Source organism: Scyliorhinus torazame, chromosome 15 (assembly GCF_047496885.1).
Source record: "Scyliorhinus torazame isolate Kashiwa2021f chromosome 15, sScyTor2.1, whole genome shotgun sequence".
NCBI classification, from domain to species: domain Eukaryota; kingdom Metazoa; phylum Chordata; class Chondrichthyes; order Carcharhiniformes; family Scyliorhinidae; genus Scyliorhinus; species Scyliorhinus torazame.
Window position 1 is genome coordinate 163,380,927 of NC_092721.1, and position 17,887 is coordinate 163,398,813.

Sequence of the window (17,887 nt, forward strand, 5' to 3'; positions counted from 1 at the left end):
TCACAATTGACCCCACACCCTCCCATGATGTGACATTCTTTTGTCTTTCTCAAATCAGACACTTTCCACGCGAGTGCCAGTCCCAGCCAGAACTGGCGCTAGATATTCAGGGCATGGATTGCACATATCAGGGGACCAATGATTTGCATTGTTAATGCAGAAGAAACAAGCAATCATTCAAGAAAGAGGCAGCAGAAAGTTAGCATGTTGCCTACTTAACACTAAATAGACACAGGTTAATCATGCATTGCAATCCCCACACCCTATCAAATTTACCCCTCAACTTCTTTAATAAACTGATGACTGTGCATTAACCTGCAAGTGTTTTCTGTATTCTGTCCAAAGGATATACAAGATGAGCAGTCACACAGTTAAGGTCATAGTAAATGAATTCAATGTTTAGTACCAGAGGATTATTTTGGGGGTGAGAATGACATGGCAAAGGGCATCGAGGGTCACTTTGCATTGCTTAATAATCTAATTCACGATCAGATTCGAAATTACAACACGGATTCTTTTTCCGGATTGGAGCTGTCTAAATGTCCAATTAGATTTAATTAAGCAATAACGGTTGAATGCTTGCAATGGGCTTATAAATTAAAGATAAGTAGGTTTACCACCAGAGAAAAAGACAGTTGTATCTGTGGTGAATGGAGCATTCTAACTGCACTTTCAAAACCGATTGACTGATACCTCAGCCAAATACTAGAGTGATTAGTTTGATAAACAGACCCATGACAAAAATGGCCCTGAATCACCAGTGAAGCAAGATGGCTTCTGGCAGAAGGAATTGAGTGTAAAACAACAGATGGCCTTGGGAGGAGACTGAGGAAAGAAGTTCAAGGAAATACATTTTAAATTAAAAGCAGACAGCCAAGGAAACATACATTAACTTGAAATATCCATTAAATTAATTGTAAAATGACAGGCAACCCTAGGCAACTTGGGCACAGTATCAACTGATAGAAGGCCTCCAGCAATAGCATGATAGGATTTTTATATTATGTTGAAGCGTTGATATGTGTTCAATAATTTTATATCAGAAATTCCTAATGCTCAAAAATCACGACATAAGACTAATGTGGACAGGAAGATTTTTAATAAAACTACGTAAATTATATATTGCTTGTGCGTATAGATAGAAGGATATACATATAACCATTATTCTAAGTAATACTGTTACGTCAACTTCAGCCTTTACTTCAGTGATTGTTAGTCTCAGTGCTAGAATCTAAAATTATTTGATTAAGCTATTCTTAAATTTTCAACAAGTTACATTCACATTATTAATAACCATAAATACAATCTTTCAATGCAAGATGTTCTAGAATCTAGTTAAAACATCCTAGAATAACAGTTTAATCAAAAATTTTCACTCATGTGTAAACTTCACCCTAGCCTATTGGTTTAGCCTTCTCCAGGCTTACTGTGACAATTGGAAGATTTTAGGAAAATTGGAGTATACATGTAGTGGGCAATTTAAGGGTTAAAAGCCTGGGGTTAGTGTGTGTTCGACTGCAGTCGTCATAATTTTTATTAATTCTGTTTGCAGAGATTGGGTGTTTTTAGCAGCCAGAAGATTAATTGATGAAAGAATGTGTTTATCAGTCTGAGTTAGTGCACAGTGGATTGACTGGGAAGGTCCCTGTGGAGTTAATATGCTTTTGCAGCCTGCAGAGATCATTTGTTTTTTTTAGCTTGGGGAGATGGTGTCAGTGCTGGGTGGAGCTCAGAGAGAGACTGAGTTTTGGAGAAAGGCTTTTGGAAGTGAAGTCTGATCTGAGAACCCTGGTTTGTTTGACCACAAGTAAAGGCGGATAGTTTAAGAAAAGAGAGTAATGATATTTTAAAAGCAGAGCAGTCTTATCTGAAGACAAGGAAAAGGCTGAAACAACCCAGTTGAAGCAGCTATTTGAAGATATTCAGCCAGAGTCTGAAGAGTTTCTAACAAGAGCTGGAATCTGTTCCATACCACAAGTATTATTATATGCCCTGCTGATTTTTAAGCTGGATTGAGAGCCATGTGTTTCGTTTTTTGTTGTTTAATGGGAAATTGAGTAGTGGTGTTAAGGGGTAATTGTAAGCTGTTCTCTTTTGGGTGTGAACTTAAAAGTTTATATTGTATTTTGTTTTAGAAATACCAAAGTACTATTTTTTTTCCATGCAATCAACTCCTGGAGCGAATCATTCTTTCCACACAGTCTTCAATAAACTAAAATATTGGGGTTTCGGTCCAGTACCCTAACCACTGTTGCAATCTAGTCTGGGATCGTAACATTACAAACGCCTTCCCAGAAATCTAGCTTTTTATGCCTCAAGCCTCTCTTCACCCTCGCATTAGGGCTGTTTAGCACAGGGCTAAATCACTGGCTTTGAAAGCAGACCAAGGCAGGCCAGCAGAACGGTTCAATTCCCGTATCAGCCTACCCGAACAGGTGCCGGAATGTGACGACTAGGGGCTTTTCACAGTAACTTCATTTGAAGCCTACTTGTGACAACAAGCGATTTTCATTTCATTTTTCATTGCTAACAATTATAAAAACTGAAAATGCTGAATAAACTTAGCAGGTCTGGCAGAATCTTTGGAGAGAAACAGTATTATGTTTTGAGTCCAATATAGCTCTTCTACAGAACTGTACATAAGACCATAAGACATAGGAGCAGAATTAGGCCATTCGGCCCATCGGGTCTGCTCCGCCATTCAATCATGCCTGATGATGTTTCTCATCCCCATTCTCTTGCCTTCTCTCCATAACCCCTGATCCTTTTATTAATCAAGAACATATCTATCTCTGTCTTGAAGACATTCAGTGATTTAGTCTCCATAGCCTTCTGCGGCAAAGAGTTCCACAGATTCACCATCCTCTGGCTGAAGAAATTCCTCCTCATCTCAGTTTTAAAGGATCGTCCTTTCAGTCTGAGGCTGTGCCCTTGGGTTCTAGTTTCTCCTACTAGTGGAAACATCCTCTCCACGTTCACTCTATCCAGGCCTCTTAGTATTCTGTAAGTATTATTCCGTAGAAGAGTCATATGGACTTGAAATGGGAATTATTATACTGATTAAGTTGGGTTTCTGCTAAAGTCAATATTTTCCCGCTTCTGTAGTAGAAAGATTCAACACACTCATTAAGCCAAAATAACAAAGCTTTATTTTCGAAAAGACTGCATGCAATACTGGCTGAAACTTGAAGTCAGAGAGCAGTCAACAAAACTGCTGAGTCTTTTGCAAGTTCCGCGCTTTCGCAAAGAATTAGCTCAATATTTATACATTATCTTATCAAGATTGCGTGACAACAGTATAGTCAGGAATTTGATCGGAAATACAAACGGAAACATAGAACAGACCTTTTTTGGTCACATCACTCATACCATTATCTTAACCTTGGAGGGAACATTGAAAGGTCGGAATAGAATTATTTCTTCCTGAACTTATCTTGTTTAATTCCTACGACCCTGGGTTATGACGAGTTAGTTTTATCAGGAGTTGTCAAGTTCCGGTGTTTTGGAATGGCTCGACGTTCGCTGATCTTTTCCAGACTTCATGTTATGCAGAGTCAGCCTCATCAGTCTTACAGTCTAAAATGGTTAGGGCAGCATTTCTTACAGGGGTCTGGTGAACTGTGAGCATTCTTTACATGGGCCTGGTGAGCCGGAATGAGTAGTTCAGCCTTTCTTACATTGTATCAAACATTTTGACCAGTCTTCCCATTGACCAGTTTTCCCCTCATGCCATTACTTAATTCGTACCATATCACATTTCTTTTGGGGTTCTGTTTTAGTTACAGTTCCCCATCAGGGGTGCCAGCCCCTCTCATTTTTGTTTAATTTATCGATCAATTGTTAATTTAAGTAGAGTATACTGGTTACCTTCAACCCTCTGCAAAACAAGATAATTCTCCATAAAGGAAGGCAATATCAGCAACTGTGGCCACAATTTCTGTGCTTGATGAGGGACTGTAGGTTCAAATGTTATGATTATTCAAGACTGATACCAGTTAAGCAGCTCCCATTAGAAATTAAAAAATGTACCTCAAGAATGTGGATGATTTTTAAATATTATCATTGGATTGGGAGTGCACCCATATCAAAAATGCGATATAGCCTATATAAGATTTCAACTTTGAGAGATTCTATTTTTACTGAGTAGTATACTGGAAGAACTATAATTGGGAGATTAAAACAAAATGCTAGAAATATTTTATTCCTTCACAGGATGTGGAAGACGTTAGCTAGGCCAGCATTTATTGCCCATCTCAAACTGTCATTCAGAAGGTGATGAGCCACCCTCCTGAACTATTGCATCCATCCTTCACATATCTGTCGGTAAGAGAGTTTCAGGATCTTTACAGAGCGATGTAGTAAATACTCAGCAGATGTGGCAACATCTGTAGAGAGAGAAACAGTCAACAGGTTGGATTTTCCCCTCGGGCTTCATAGCCCAATCGCAGGACTTCACAGGAGCGAGACTGGAGGAGGCAGTCTCCTAATTGGCCGCCTCTAAGCTTGCGGTCCAATTAAAGATGGGGTTTCAAAGTGGGCACTGCTGAGACAGGTTGAAGACCATGAGGGCACTTTAACATGGAGGCGCTCTCACTGGCCTGAACTTCACACAATAAAAAGGCTGTCAGTCAGTTAAGCGTGGTGGAGGCGAAACCCCTTCACTCGGTATTGTTGCTAATTTTCTCCTTGGTTCAATTGCTCTGTTTTATTACCTTTGCTCTCGAGTCGCCAGGTATCTTTATGATACCGCCACAAGGTTCAAGTCCGAGTAATGATCAATAATCCATTAGTAAGATTTAAATCAAAGCACATTATACACAGTAATCGCTACTCATGCACAAATTCTATGTCTAAGCTCCTTCTACAACTAACAGGCCTATACTTAACTTTGAACTGGCCCGCCAGGTCAGGGGAACAAATGGCCTTTCATTCGGGTTCTGAGTCTGCGGGATTCGAAGTTGGTACGGATTGGTAGCTAGGAGCGCCTATCTCGTAGCGAGCGTTGAATTAAGACTTACGAGTTCGATGATCACTGGAGTCACTGCACCGGTCAATGTTGGTTCCTTTTGCTGGGTGACCCGGGCAGGAAGAAGAGAGCAAAGAGGTGAAGAAGAGAGCGATTTGAACTTGGGGCTCAATTCTTATAGTCCCCAGGGGCTTCCCGCCTTTCGGGGCGGACCCTGTACCTGGTCCCAAGTGATTGGGCTTTGTCCCAATCGCTTAGTTCAATTTTCTCCAATACTGGAGCGGTTCCCTGATCGATGGGCGGTCTTGAGGTGCTCGTTCACCTCCTTTGTTTTGGCTCCCACTGGCGCCGAGGAGTCTGGCTTTGCTTTGTGTGTCAAAATGTTACTTATTGTTCCCGGGGATTGCTGATCAGTATGCAGGTGGCTGTTCACTTTGTTATGCGGATGGTCGCTGGTATCGATGTTGTCTGGTTTTTGCAGAGGTAAATACACAGCAAACCTACAGCTGCTGGTTTTTGTCTTGTTGGCTGACTTTCCCATCAGCCTTTGCCATTCGCCATTTTGAATCAGGAGTTGGCCAATTTAAGTGGCTACAGTATGTCTCAGCCACAACTGCAAACAATTATAAACAAAAGACCTTCTTTGGGTCATGGAGCCTCTGAATGCAATGGACTCTCCTCCCCCCCACAAACTGCCACAAGGAATCCACCGCCATTGGGTGTGTGGCCTCCACATGCAGAGGGGGGGGGGGGGGGGCTGCTACACTGCCAATTAAATGATGGCAACCACAAAATTGGTCCTAATTTTAACTATATAAAGATCCCTTTCACATCCCACCACAGAATGATTCCTGACAGCTTTGTTGGAGTGCTGTTCCAATGTGCTCCCCCCTCCTCTCCCCTCCCCCCACCCACCACACACACACACACTATTTTCTTCACTTACCTCCAAGTCTTCCAGCATGGGGCTGGAAGAATTCTGACCTGGAACTATGGGTTCATGAAAAGCTGATCAACCAAAAACGTTAACATGAGTATATTTCCAGCATTTTCTGTTTTATTTCAGATTTCCATTATCTGCTTTTGTATTCTGTTGGGTACCTTAATAGCATTAACTTCACTAAACTATAAAATCATGGCTTCCTAATTAGAATATAGCTACAACAGGAGTAAAATATTGCAGCATATTTACCCCAAAAAACAGTTTCAGTCCTTACAAGCGACTATAACCACAAGATGTGCTTCCTGTACAATGAGCTGACATTACTTTGTCAGGTGACCTTAAGACTTTTAAGCCTTCTGTCTTACATAATATTATCGATGAATTCTGCTCCAGGTGACACTGACCTATGCTTTTATTTGTAATCCCATGTTTATTTTTTGCCTAAACAATTAAACATTTCCACCTGTTTGACTGTGAAATAGTCGCATCAGAAACGAGACATAAGTTTTCGCCAATTTTAAAGATCCAAAGATAACACTTGCGAAACTAAAATGCTGGACCACACAGAAAGCATAACCACAAATGATGGTGAATGAGAAGTCTGATTCACCAGAGGTCAGATGTTAGCCAATTAGTGTTAACAAACTCCTATCCATTTAAATCACTCGCTTGGCTGTAGTATTATCACAGCTAATACTTTATTCAAAACAGTTGGAAATGAAGCATTACTATACCTGTTTCCCATCCAGCGTGTACAAACGCTTAACTGCACCTGAATCCAACTTGATGGCATCAGTGATATCAGTAAGAACCTGGTCAAATGAATGTGCAGTCTTCTTATTGAGCAGAATCCTAACAGCTTTCCGTGGCTTCACTCCACTCCTAATGATGGTCACCAGCTTGGGTCGAATGAAATCTTTGCTTTCTTTCGTATCAATAGGGCCTGCTTTGGCAGTACTGATAGATGTTGGTGTGCGTCCCGTTGCAGTTGCCTTGACATTCACTGACCAGTTAGGGTTTACATTCTTTGTGTAGTCCACTTTCCGAAATGTTTCAAAAGATGCACAGACATAACTTTCCCCTATCGAAAGACAATAGATTCAATTTAATATCCGGGGCACTGTGTATTTACAACTTCAATTATTTGTAGCAATAGCATTTTTATATTTAAATGCAATTTTTACTGTATAAAGTGTACTCTGAGTAATATTCATTAACCATTATACCTCAAGCTATTTCTCTGAATTCGCGGCCCTCCAGTCTGGAAGTACCTCATTGTTTCGGGGCACAATTCCACGGACATTCGCACCTCTTCACTCTATTAGTGATTCTTCATGTATTGGCCTGAACTGTGGTGGGTGGGGGTAGTGGCTACAATCCAGATACATCTTTAGCTGAATTCCACATGTTAATGTAATGGCTCTGATATCAGACGAACAGTAACAAAACACCATAAGACCGTAAGACATAGGAGCAGAATTAGACCACTCGGCCCATCGTGTCTGCTCTGCCATTCAATCATGGCTGATATTTTCTCATCCCCATTCTCCTGCTTCTCCCCATAACCCCTGACCCCCTTATTAATCAAGCATGGAGGTCATCTGCGCAAATTCCAACATCGAATGCAACAATTCTGGTCATATCTCGGCTAGGGAAACTAATCACAATGATTTATTATTGTTTTTTTCACCCAACTACACTATTGACATCCAGTTGAGGCAAACACAGCCCAAAGTTCTTCTCACCAACATTTAGGTACCGCTTCTCAGGTTAAGGGAGCTGTCCAACAAATATTTCAAGAAACAGTTGCTCATCGTCATAATCACCATTACAAGCAATAAGGATTCTCCTTTCGTCACTATTTCTGGTTTGGCATTTCATGTCCAGTTTTTGAACAATAAATCCTACTTTCCATTTTCATTCTTTTATTGATGAGTTTAAAAAGACCTTAACATTAAACAGCATTACAATGGACAGGAGGTGATCAGGCAAAGAATCTGACCTCAACTTCCATCCTTTTTATTGCTGTGTAACGTTTCTAATGTCCGACAATGGAGAGATGGATGCTTCCCATATATCAGACTGCTACAGTGCAAGTGAGAACACAGTGTGAGAACAAAGCTGCTGCAGGGTTTCCCAGGGGAGAAGGAAACTAGCAGTGAACTGGGACAGGAGCTGCTACCTACCCAAGTTTCAGCACTCTTTGTGGGCCAGGAAGAGCTGTAGTGCTCTCCCCAGAAACCACAAGGAAGCCTTCAACCTCTCTAACCTGGCCAACCAGTCTACTCGTTTCTCCACCACTGCACCCCCTAAAAAAATGACTGCCAGAATCTAACCTCTTCCTGGTCCAATCTCTGACCTCTTCCAAGCTCTCTTGATTTGACCACAGAACTTTCCTCTCATTGTCACTTACTGGACATCCATATGGATTGGTATGGGAAAGGAGGTGCCATTTCACAGGATACCAACACTGATGCTAGGACAGGATGAAGTGACGATAGGCCCAGAACTGGGCTGGGAGCAGCTACCTAGCCCAAAGGATAAATAGGGCGGTATAAATAACTAAGGCTGCCATATTTGTGTGGACCAGTACTAATTGACGACCACATGACCTCTCACTGGCGAGCCGGTTAGATCACGGGAGACCATCTCGCTTATTAGATGAAGATTTCCCTTAATTGGCATCACTTAATTTTGCGCCGTGTCCAGGCGGGATTCTGATCCCGCCAACAGGAGCAGGCGGTTAGATCGCAAATCGCTTGACGCGGTTCCCGATTTGGGCCTCTCCCGCGATCAAACTGGGCCGCACGGAACCTCACCGGGAGCCCTTAATCTCGCCTGTCTTCCACCCTATTACCAAGTAAGAGGTGAAATTTAATACAGAAAAGTGTGGGGTGATGCATTAACAAAGTAATAGCAGAGAATTTAGAGAATAATAAAATCAAGCAAAGTTAACATGGTATTATGAAAGGGATATCAAGTTTGAAAAATGTATTGGACTCCTTTGAATCTCTGACAAATAGGGTTGATAAAGGGGAACCAATAGAGGTGCTGTATTTGATAAGTGCCACCTTAAAGGTGACTTCACAAGATCATGGTGTGAAGGTAATATATTAGCATTACTGAGGATTGGCTATTGAACAGGAAACAGATATTCAGGATAAATGGGCAGACAAGGGGAAGTTGTTCCCATTAGCTGATGATGAAAACACCTTGGGACACAGGTTTGTGATTTTGGACAAGAAATGCAGTGGGGGATAGGAGGAAGGACTTTGTGATTGTTAATGACCTGGAACCCACTGCCTGTGATTGTGGTGAAAGCAGATGCGATTAACGATTTCAAAAGTAAATTGGGAAGGGCACTTGGAAGCAAATAACATCACCTTGGACAGACAAGGAGAGTGGGAAAAGAAGTGGCAGGTGGAATACAATGTGGAAAAGTGTGAGGTTGTACACTTTGGAAGGAAAAACAGAGGCATGGACAATGGGACTTAGGTCCTAGTTCAGGGTTCTCTTGCAGGTTCCGTCAGCAGTTAGGAAAACAAATGCAATGTTAGCATTCATGCCGAGAGGGCTAGAATACAAGAGTAGGGATGTAATTCTGAGGCTGTATAAGGCTCTGGTCAGACCCCATTTGGAGTATTATGAGCAGTTTCGGGCCCCGTATCGAAGGAAGGATTGTGCTGGCCTTCGAAAGGTCCAGAGGAGGTTCACAAGAATGATCCCGAGGAGGTTCACAAGAATGATCCCAGGAATTAAGAGCTTGTCATATGAGGAGCAGTTGAGGACTCTGGGTCTGTACTCAATGGAGTTCAGAAAGATAAGGAGTAAATCTTTTAGGACCGAGGTAAGGAGAAATTTCTTCACTCAGAGAGAGGTGAATCTGTGGAATTCACTACGACAAAAAGTAGTGGAGGTTAAAAAATTGTGTAATTTCAAGAAAGGAATTAGATATTGCTCTTGGAGCTCAAGGGATATGGGGGAAAGGTGGGATCAGAGTATTGAACTTGATGATCAGCCATGATCATAATGAATGGCAGAGAAGGCTTGAAGGGTCAAATGGCCTCCTACTGCTTCTATTTTCTATGTTTGTTTCTATGATCTCATTGAAACTTACAGAATACTAAGAGGCCTATAGAAAGTGGATGTGGAGAGGATGTTTCCACTTGTAGGAAAAACTAGAACCTGCGGCCACAGCCTCAGATTGAAGGGACAATCCTTTAAAACTGAGAGGAGGAGGAATTTCTTCAGCTACGGGGTGGTGAATCTGCGGAACCTTTTGCCGCAGAAAACTAGAGGCCAAGTCACTGAGTGCCTTTAAGACAGAGATAGATATGTTTGTGATTAATAAGGGGATTTGGAATTAAGGGGAGAAAGCAGGAGAAGGGTGATGAGAAACATATCTGCCATGATCGAACCGTGGCGCAGACTCAATGGGCCGAATGGCTTAATTCTGTTCCTATATCTTATGGTCTAAATAAACTTATAAGGATAGACCTGGGAAAGTGGGACTGATAAATAGAGAGTTAGCATTGACTGGAGTGGCCAAATGTTACATTTGTGATGTAACAACTCTATCACAGAGTTCTGTAAAAAGACCACAATTTGAAACGTTAAGCTGCCAAACCTGCTGAGTATTTCCAGCATTTTGCGTTTTTATTTCAGATTTCCAGCTTTTGGCTTTTCCTTTTTGTTCTTTTTCTCAAACTCCTCCCTTTCTCTTGGCTTAACAATTTCACAACTTTTTCCAGTTCTAATTAAAGGCCATCTTCCACAGCTGGAGTGTGGCCTATGGAGTGTTCACAGCATTTTTGGGTTGCTATTTATGAAGACACATTGCATTGGTAGCAATTTGTCATCAGCAGCAATTTGTCATTGTAGTGACTTGGTTAGGAAACAGTAATTAGGGATAACTGGCGTACTCAAATTAGCAGGTTGTGACTAGTAGTGTCAACCACGGATTCTGTACTGGGGCCTCCACTTGCACTATATTTATAAGTGATTCGATAAGGGAATAGTGGGGCGTACATCTAAATTTGCTGACGGATCTTGGGTTGCATAATAAAGTGTAGATAGAAGCAGAAACAGAAAGTTGTTGAGGGACACTAATGAATTAACTGAATGGGTAAAACCATGGCAGATGAACTTCAATGCAGAAAGTTAGCAGTCTTTCACTTTAGATCTAAGAAAGATAGATCAGAGTATTTTCTAAATAGCAACAAGCTAGATTTCTAGACTATAAAAGATGTCAAGGGGAGAGCACAGGAGTATGGCGCTGAGCTAAATGATCAGTCATGATCATATGCAATGGTGGAGCAGGTTCGAAGGACCGAATGGCTTATTCCTGCTTCTACGTTTCTATGTTCTGTGGATGAGCATACAGAGCTAGGAGTCCAAGTATTGATGTTACTAGTGAACAGGCACAAGGCAAATTGAGTGTTGATCTTTATCTGTTAAAGCTGCAAAGAACTTTGGCGAGACTCAATCTGGAATATTGCTTTCAGTTCTGGGCATTGCATATCAAGGATCTATTGGTCGAGCTGGTGGAGTGCAGATTCACCAAAATTCATGCAATCCCTAGAGGTTAGAAGGAGGCCATTCAGCCCATCAGGTCTGCACCAAACCTCCAAAAGAGCACTCTACCTTGGCACATTCCCTCACCCTTTTCCCACATTTACCATGGCGAATCCAGCTAACATACACATCCTTGGACTGTGGGAGGAAACCGAAGCACCTGGAGGAAACCCACAGAGACACGGGAAAAACATGCAAACTCCCCACATTCACCCAAGGCCGGAATCGAAACCGGATTCCTGGCACGGTGAGACAGCAGTGCTAACCACCTTGCCACCCAGTGTATGACACTGGGGTTAAAAGGGTTAAATGAGAACAGGTTGCATAGACTCAGTTTGAATTGTCTTGAATATAGGGGATTAAGGTGTGGTTTCATTCAGATTATTCAGATGTTGAAAGTGATTAATAGGAGTGGAGAGTAAAGATAGAAGAAAACTAGTAGGAGAGTTCTGATCAAGGGGGCGTAGCCTTAAAATCAGAGCTAAGGCATTCAGGGATAATGTCAGAAAGCATCTCTTCACACAAAAATGTACTAAAAATGTCAGTCTGACACCACCTCCATTAGCTTCATACCTATTTTTGGTGAATGTCAAATTTCCCTGCCCATTAACTGAGCCTCCTTGCTCCTTATAAAGTTTAACCATGTTTTCTCCTTGTTCCTCCCACCCATATGTTCATTCAGACATTTGTCTGCCCAATCTGCTAACATGTCCATGCCCTCTTAAAGTAACATATTCTTCTTCACCGTTAGCCACACCCAAAGTCTTGTGTCATTTGTAGTATGCCTTCTACACCCTGGGCTAAACTATTTAAGATCAATAGACCCAAAACCCATCTCTAGGTTTGCCACCATCCTTAGAAATTGTAAAGCACCATTTGGCATTACTAGGTTTTCTGTCCTTCAACCAATTTCCTGTACATGCTAACACATTTGTTGCTCATTTCCAGGTTCCTGAGCACATTTCCTGCCCCTTTGTAAATATCATGGTCTATGTTTGGGCCCAAATGAAGAATCTAAGCTGCAGTTGTCCATATTAACTCTTTACTAAAAAACGCAAGTGAATTTATCTCAAATTATAAAAATCCATAAATATCAAAATATTGTGTGTGTCCATCTGCTCTTTGTAAATAGTAAGACGATTACTTCAAATTAGGGATATTAGCAGCCAGGATTTAAGATTATGCACAGAAATGTAAAATGCTCTTTATCATCCTTTCCTATGTATATATATTCCTCTCCTAATATTTACAGAATTGGTGGATAATGGTCTGTGTATTACTTCAGAGATTGCTTAAAATATTAAGTAGTGCCTTTATTTGAATTGTTGTTCATGTTGTTCTTCTCAAAAGTTGCTTCTCTCCATTACTATTTAAAGGAAAGTTACAGTCATGTGAGAGTACCTTTAAGAAATGGGTGTTTGTAAATGGGTGTGTATATAAATATCTGTAGTGAGAGTACCTTTAAGAAATGGGTGTTTATTACTACAGTGATGTCAGAGAGTGGGTGGAGCTGGGCTGTCTGTCGGCTTTTTACTTTTGTTTTAGGCTGTTTGCTGCAGGGTGTGTTTTAGTTTTGTTTTCAGAGCTGGATAGCTGCAGTCACAGCCAGAAGGTGTATTAGAGTCTCTCTCTGTAATTAAGACTGTAAATCGATCCTGTTGATTTAAAATTAATAACAGTAGTGACTTTAACCTGATGTGCTTCTGGTAAAAGGTGTTTTAAGTCATATGGATGTTAAAAGGAAAGCTGAAAGGATTACTTAGTGTTGTATTCTTTGGGGGTTGTATTTGAATTAATGGTTGCTAAGATGTTCACTGTATGTTTTAAAAAGATTAACTTGAGTTCATAGAATAAATATATGTTTTGCTTTAAAAAATACTTTTCCATTTCTGCTCTACCACACCTGTAGAGTGGGCCGTGTGCTCCCCATACCACAATCTAGTAAAGGTTCTGGGTCAGGTGAACTCCAGGATACACTTTGGGGTTCTCTAAACTCTGGCCATAACAAATTGGGGGCTCAAGGGGGATAAAAGTCTATCTATTGGATTGGCTTAGTGAACATAAAGACAGTGAGGGGTGAGCATATTGTGGTTGGTTTTCAGGTGTGATATTTTAGTTTAAGTAGGGAGTGTGTTGTGGACAATGGCTCTTTCAGAGGCTCTGAAGTTTTTGGGGGTGGAGACGGTCACACGCAGTACCTTACGGACAGAGACTAAAAGCAGATTGTTAGATTTGGCAAAAACATTGCAGTTAACATTACCTGACAAAATGCGAAAAGACGAGGTAATTATGGCAGTGGCTTAGCATTTAAAGTTGCCTGAGATACAGTTTCACTCATTGGAAATGGCAAAAATTCAGTTACAAATTAAACAAATGGAACATGAGAAAGAATTAAAGCAGCTTGAATACGAAAGAGAGCGAAAGGAAAGAGAAAGAGAGAGAGAGGAACAAGAGAGAGAAGAAAGGAAAACAGAAAGAATAGCCCTAGCAGAACAAAAAGAGAAAGGGAGATACAGATCAGGGAAAAAGATAAAGAGAGCGAGTTTGACCTTCAGAAAATGGCCATGAAACATGACAGTCAGTTAAAATTGGCAGAAGTAAAGGGAAATGTACAGTTGGTTGATAATGATGAGGACAGTTAGAAAGAGTGTCAAAGTCGAAGGCTTGGTGGGGATCTATTTAAATATGTCCACGCAGTTGCTCCTTAATTGGAAAAAATGAATTGGGTACTCTAATTTCTTTTTAAAATGTCCAAGCATTGCCAAGGTTTGACGAGAAGGAGGTAGAAGCCTTTTCATTTCATTTGAGAAGGTATCTAAACAAATGAAATGGCCACAGGACATGTGGATATTACTGATTCAAACAAAGCTGGTAGGTAGGGCTAGTGAAGTGTTTGCATCACTACCGGAGGAGGTATCTGGGACGTATGAGGAGGTGAAAAAATCCATCTTAGGTGTATATGAACTAGTGCCAGAAGCCTACAGACAAAGGTTGAGAAATTTAAGGAAAGAATTTGGTCAAACATGCATGGAGTTTGAAAGGATCAGAGTAATTTTGATAGGTGGAGAAGGGCTTTGAAACTAGACCAAACGTATGAAGCTCTCAGAGAAATTGTACTTTTGGAGGAGTTAAAAATTCAATTTCTGATGCAGTGAGAACTCATGTGGAAGAGCAGAGGGTTAAAACGGCGAGATTAGTAGCAGAAATGGCAGATGATTATGAATTAGTTCATCAATCAAAGCTTGCTTTCCGACATAGAAATTCCGGGATAGAAACTGGGGGCATGAGAAATACTCAAGTGGTAAAGGTAAAGGTGATCTGATGGGAGATAATAAGGAGAGTGTACCTCAGATTAAAAAAGAAATCCAGGAGGGTGGAAAAGAAATGAAAAATTTCAAATGTTTTCACTGTAATAAACTAGGCCATGTAAAGTCACACTGTTGGTGGTTGAAGAAAAGCACTGGGAAGGCTGCTGTGGTAAAACAGAATAAGACAGTAGGGTTTGTTAAAGTGGTAAAGTAAAGTCCAAGTGAAGTGAAGGAGGTGCAAAAGATTGTACAGCCTGATCAAGAGGTGTTCACGGTGCCAGATGTCTTTAAAGAATGTACTTGTGTGGATAAAGTTTACTCATGTGTATCAGGAGGAGCAGGTAAAGAAGTCACAATTTTAAGAGATACGGGAGCTAGTCAATCTTTAATGGTAAGAGATGAGGAGTTATGTAGTTTGGGAAGAATGTTGCCAAAAAGGTGGTAATATGTGGAATTCAGGGTGAGAGGAGTAGTGTTCCATTATATAAGGTAAGGTTGGAAAGTCCAGTGAAGAGTGGTGAAGTGGTAGTAGGAGTAATAGATAAACTATCTTGTCCAGGAATACAATTATCTTGGGTAATGATATAGCTGGATCGCAGGTGGGAGTGATGCCTACTTTGGTTGATAAACCAGTGGAAAATCAGACAACTGAAGTGTTGAAGGACGAATATCCTGGGATTTTTCCGGATTGTGTAGTGACAAGGTCGCAAAGTCACAGGTTAAAACAAGAGGAGAAATCAAAGAGTGAAGATAAAGGTGAAGTGCAATTATCAGAAACGATTTTTGATCAGAGGGTTAAAAAGAACAAGAACAGGTGGAAGATGAGGCGGATATTTTTAGTTCAGGAAAATTGGCGGAGTTACAACAGAAAGATATAGAAATAAAACGGATGTATCAGAAATCATACACAGAAGAGGGATCTGAGTGTATACCAGAGTGTTATTACCGTAAAAATGTCTTGATGAGAAAATGGAGACCTGTACATATGCAGGCGGATTAAAAGTGGGCAGAAGTTCATCAAGTAGTATTGCCGGTAGGGTATAGAAAGGAGGTGTTGCGAGTTGCACATGAGGTACCAGTGGGAGGTCATTTGGGAATAAGGAAAACTCCAGCTAACATCCAGAAACATTTTTATTGGCCTGGACTACGTAAAGATGTAGTTAAATCTTGTCAATCATGTCACACATGTCAAGTGATAGGGAAAGCTGAAGCAGTGATAAAACCAGCGCCTTTAATAACCATTCCAGCATTTGAGGAACCTTAAACAAGGGTCCTAGTTGATTGCGTAGGACCGCTTCCAAAAATGAAAAGTGGGAATCAATATTTTTTGAAATGCAATGAAAATCGCGTATTGTCACAAGTAGGCTTCAATGAAGTTACTGTGAAAAGCCTCTAGTCACTACATTCGGCGCCTGTTCGGGGAGGCTGGTATGGGAATTGAACCATGCTGCTGGCCTGCCTTAGTCTGCTTTAGCCCTGTGCTAATGTGTCTACTAGGTTTCCAGAGGCCATTCCAGTACATAATATTACAGCTAAAAAGATTGTGGAGAAGTTACTTAAATTCTTTACTAGATATGGATTACCCACAGAAATACAATCGGATCAAGGATCGAATTTTACCTCAAGGTTATACAAAGAAGTTATGGATAGCTTAGGAATGAAACAATTTAAATCAACTGCGTACCATGCAGAATCGCAGAGAGCGTTAGAAAGGTGGCATCAGACATTAAAGACAATGCGGAGGGCTTATTGTCACGATTATCCCGAGGATTGGGATAAAGGAATTCTATTCGTACTGTTTGCAATTAGGGATGCACCTAATGAGTCAACCAAATTTAGTCCTTTTGAACTAAGTTTTGGTCATGAGGTAAGAGGGCCACTTAAATTGATTAAGGAAAAATTGGTGGGTGAGAAATCGGAAATTACATTATTGTATTACGTGTCAAATTTTAGGGAACGATTAAAGAGAGCAGGTGAATTGGCGCGACAACATTTGAAAGTTGCACAAAATGTGATGAAACGGGTCGCGGACAAGAAATCCAAAGTTTGTAGTTTTCATAGAATTTACAGTGCAGAAGGAGGCCATTCGGCCCATCGAGTCTGCACCAGCTCTTGGAAAGTGGAGATAAAGTTTTAGTGTTGTTACCAGTGGTAGGTGAACCTTTTATCATGTGAGAGTACTTTTAAGACATGGATGTTTAAGCAATGTACCTTTAAGAAAACAGTGATGTCAGAGAGTGGGTGGGGCTGAGGTCAGGTCAGCCATTTTGCAGTTTAGTTTTGCAGGTTTTTAGTTTCAGTTTTAAAAGAGAGCTGGGTGTGTGTCTGTGTTTTGCAAGGAGCTGTGATGTCTGCCATGAAACACTATGTCTGGATCATTTGGATGATTTAAACTTATAATAGTGAAGCCTTTAACCTGATGTGATTTTGTTTAAAGGTGTTAAGTCTCTTGGAAGTTTGAAGGAACATTTTAAGGAATTATTTACTGTTGCAATATTTTCTGAGTTATCTTTGAAGTAAGGGGTGTTAAGAGATCCAACGTTTATTTAAGATGTTAAGTTGAGTTCATGGAATAAACAGTGTTTTGTGTTTAAAAACCCATGTGTCCATAATTGTGATCCAACACCTAGGGAAAAAGCCGTGTGCTAGGAAAAGCAACAAATACATTAAAGGGAGAGGTTGGTTGAACTCCATGGTACATTTTGGGGTTCTGAAAACACCTCGCCCATAACAATTGGGGGCTCGAGGGGGATAAAAGTCTATCTATTGGATTGGCTTTTGTGAACTTAAAGACAGTGAAGGATTGTTGTTTTTCCGGTGTGGTATTTTAGTTTAAGTGGGGAGAGTGTTGTGAACAATGGCTCTTTCAGAGGCTCAGAAGTTTTTGGTGGTGGAGAATGTCACACGTAGTACTTTACGGACAGAAACGAAAAGCAGACTATTAGATTTGGCAAGAACATTGCAGTTAACATTACCTGACAAAATGCGAAAAGGTGAGGTAATTATGGCGGTGGTTAAGCATTTAAAGTTGCCTGAGATAGAGTTTGACTAATTGGAAATGGCAAAAATTCAGTTGCAAATTAAACAAATGGAACA

At 40.8% G+C, this 17,887-nt stretch overlaps 1 protein-coding gene across 5 annotated transcripts in view; it reads right to left on the reverse strand.

The window, feature by feature from the left end:
* Positions 1–17,887, reverse strand: part of dclk1a (doublecortin-like kinase 1a) — a 514,704-nt gene that overhangs the window by 483,033 nt on the left and 13,784 nt on the right. For all 5 annotated transcript variants that reach the window (XM_072477022.1, XM_072477021.1, XM_072477023.1 and 2 more), the window contains exon 3: positions 6,644–6,990. In XM_072477022.1, the coding sequence (XP_072333123.1) occupies positions 6,644–6,990 (347 nt within the window). The remainder of the gene's footprint in view (positions 1–6,643; positions 6,991–17,887) is intronic.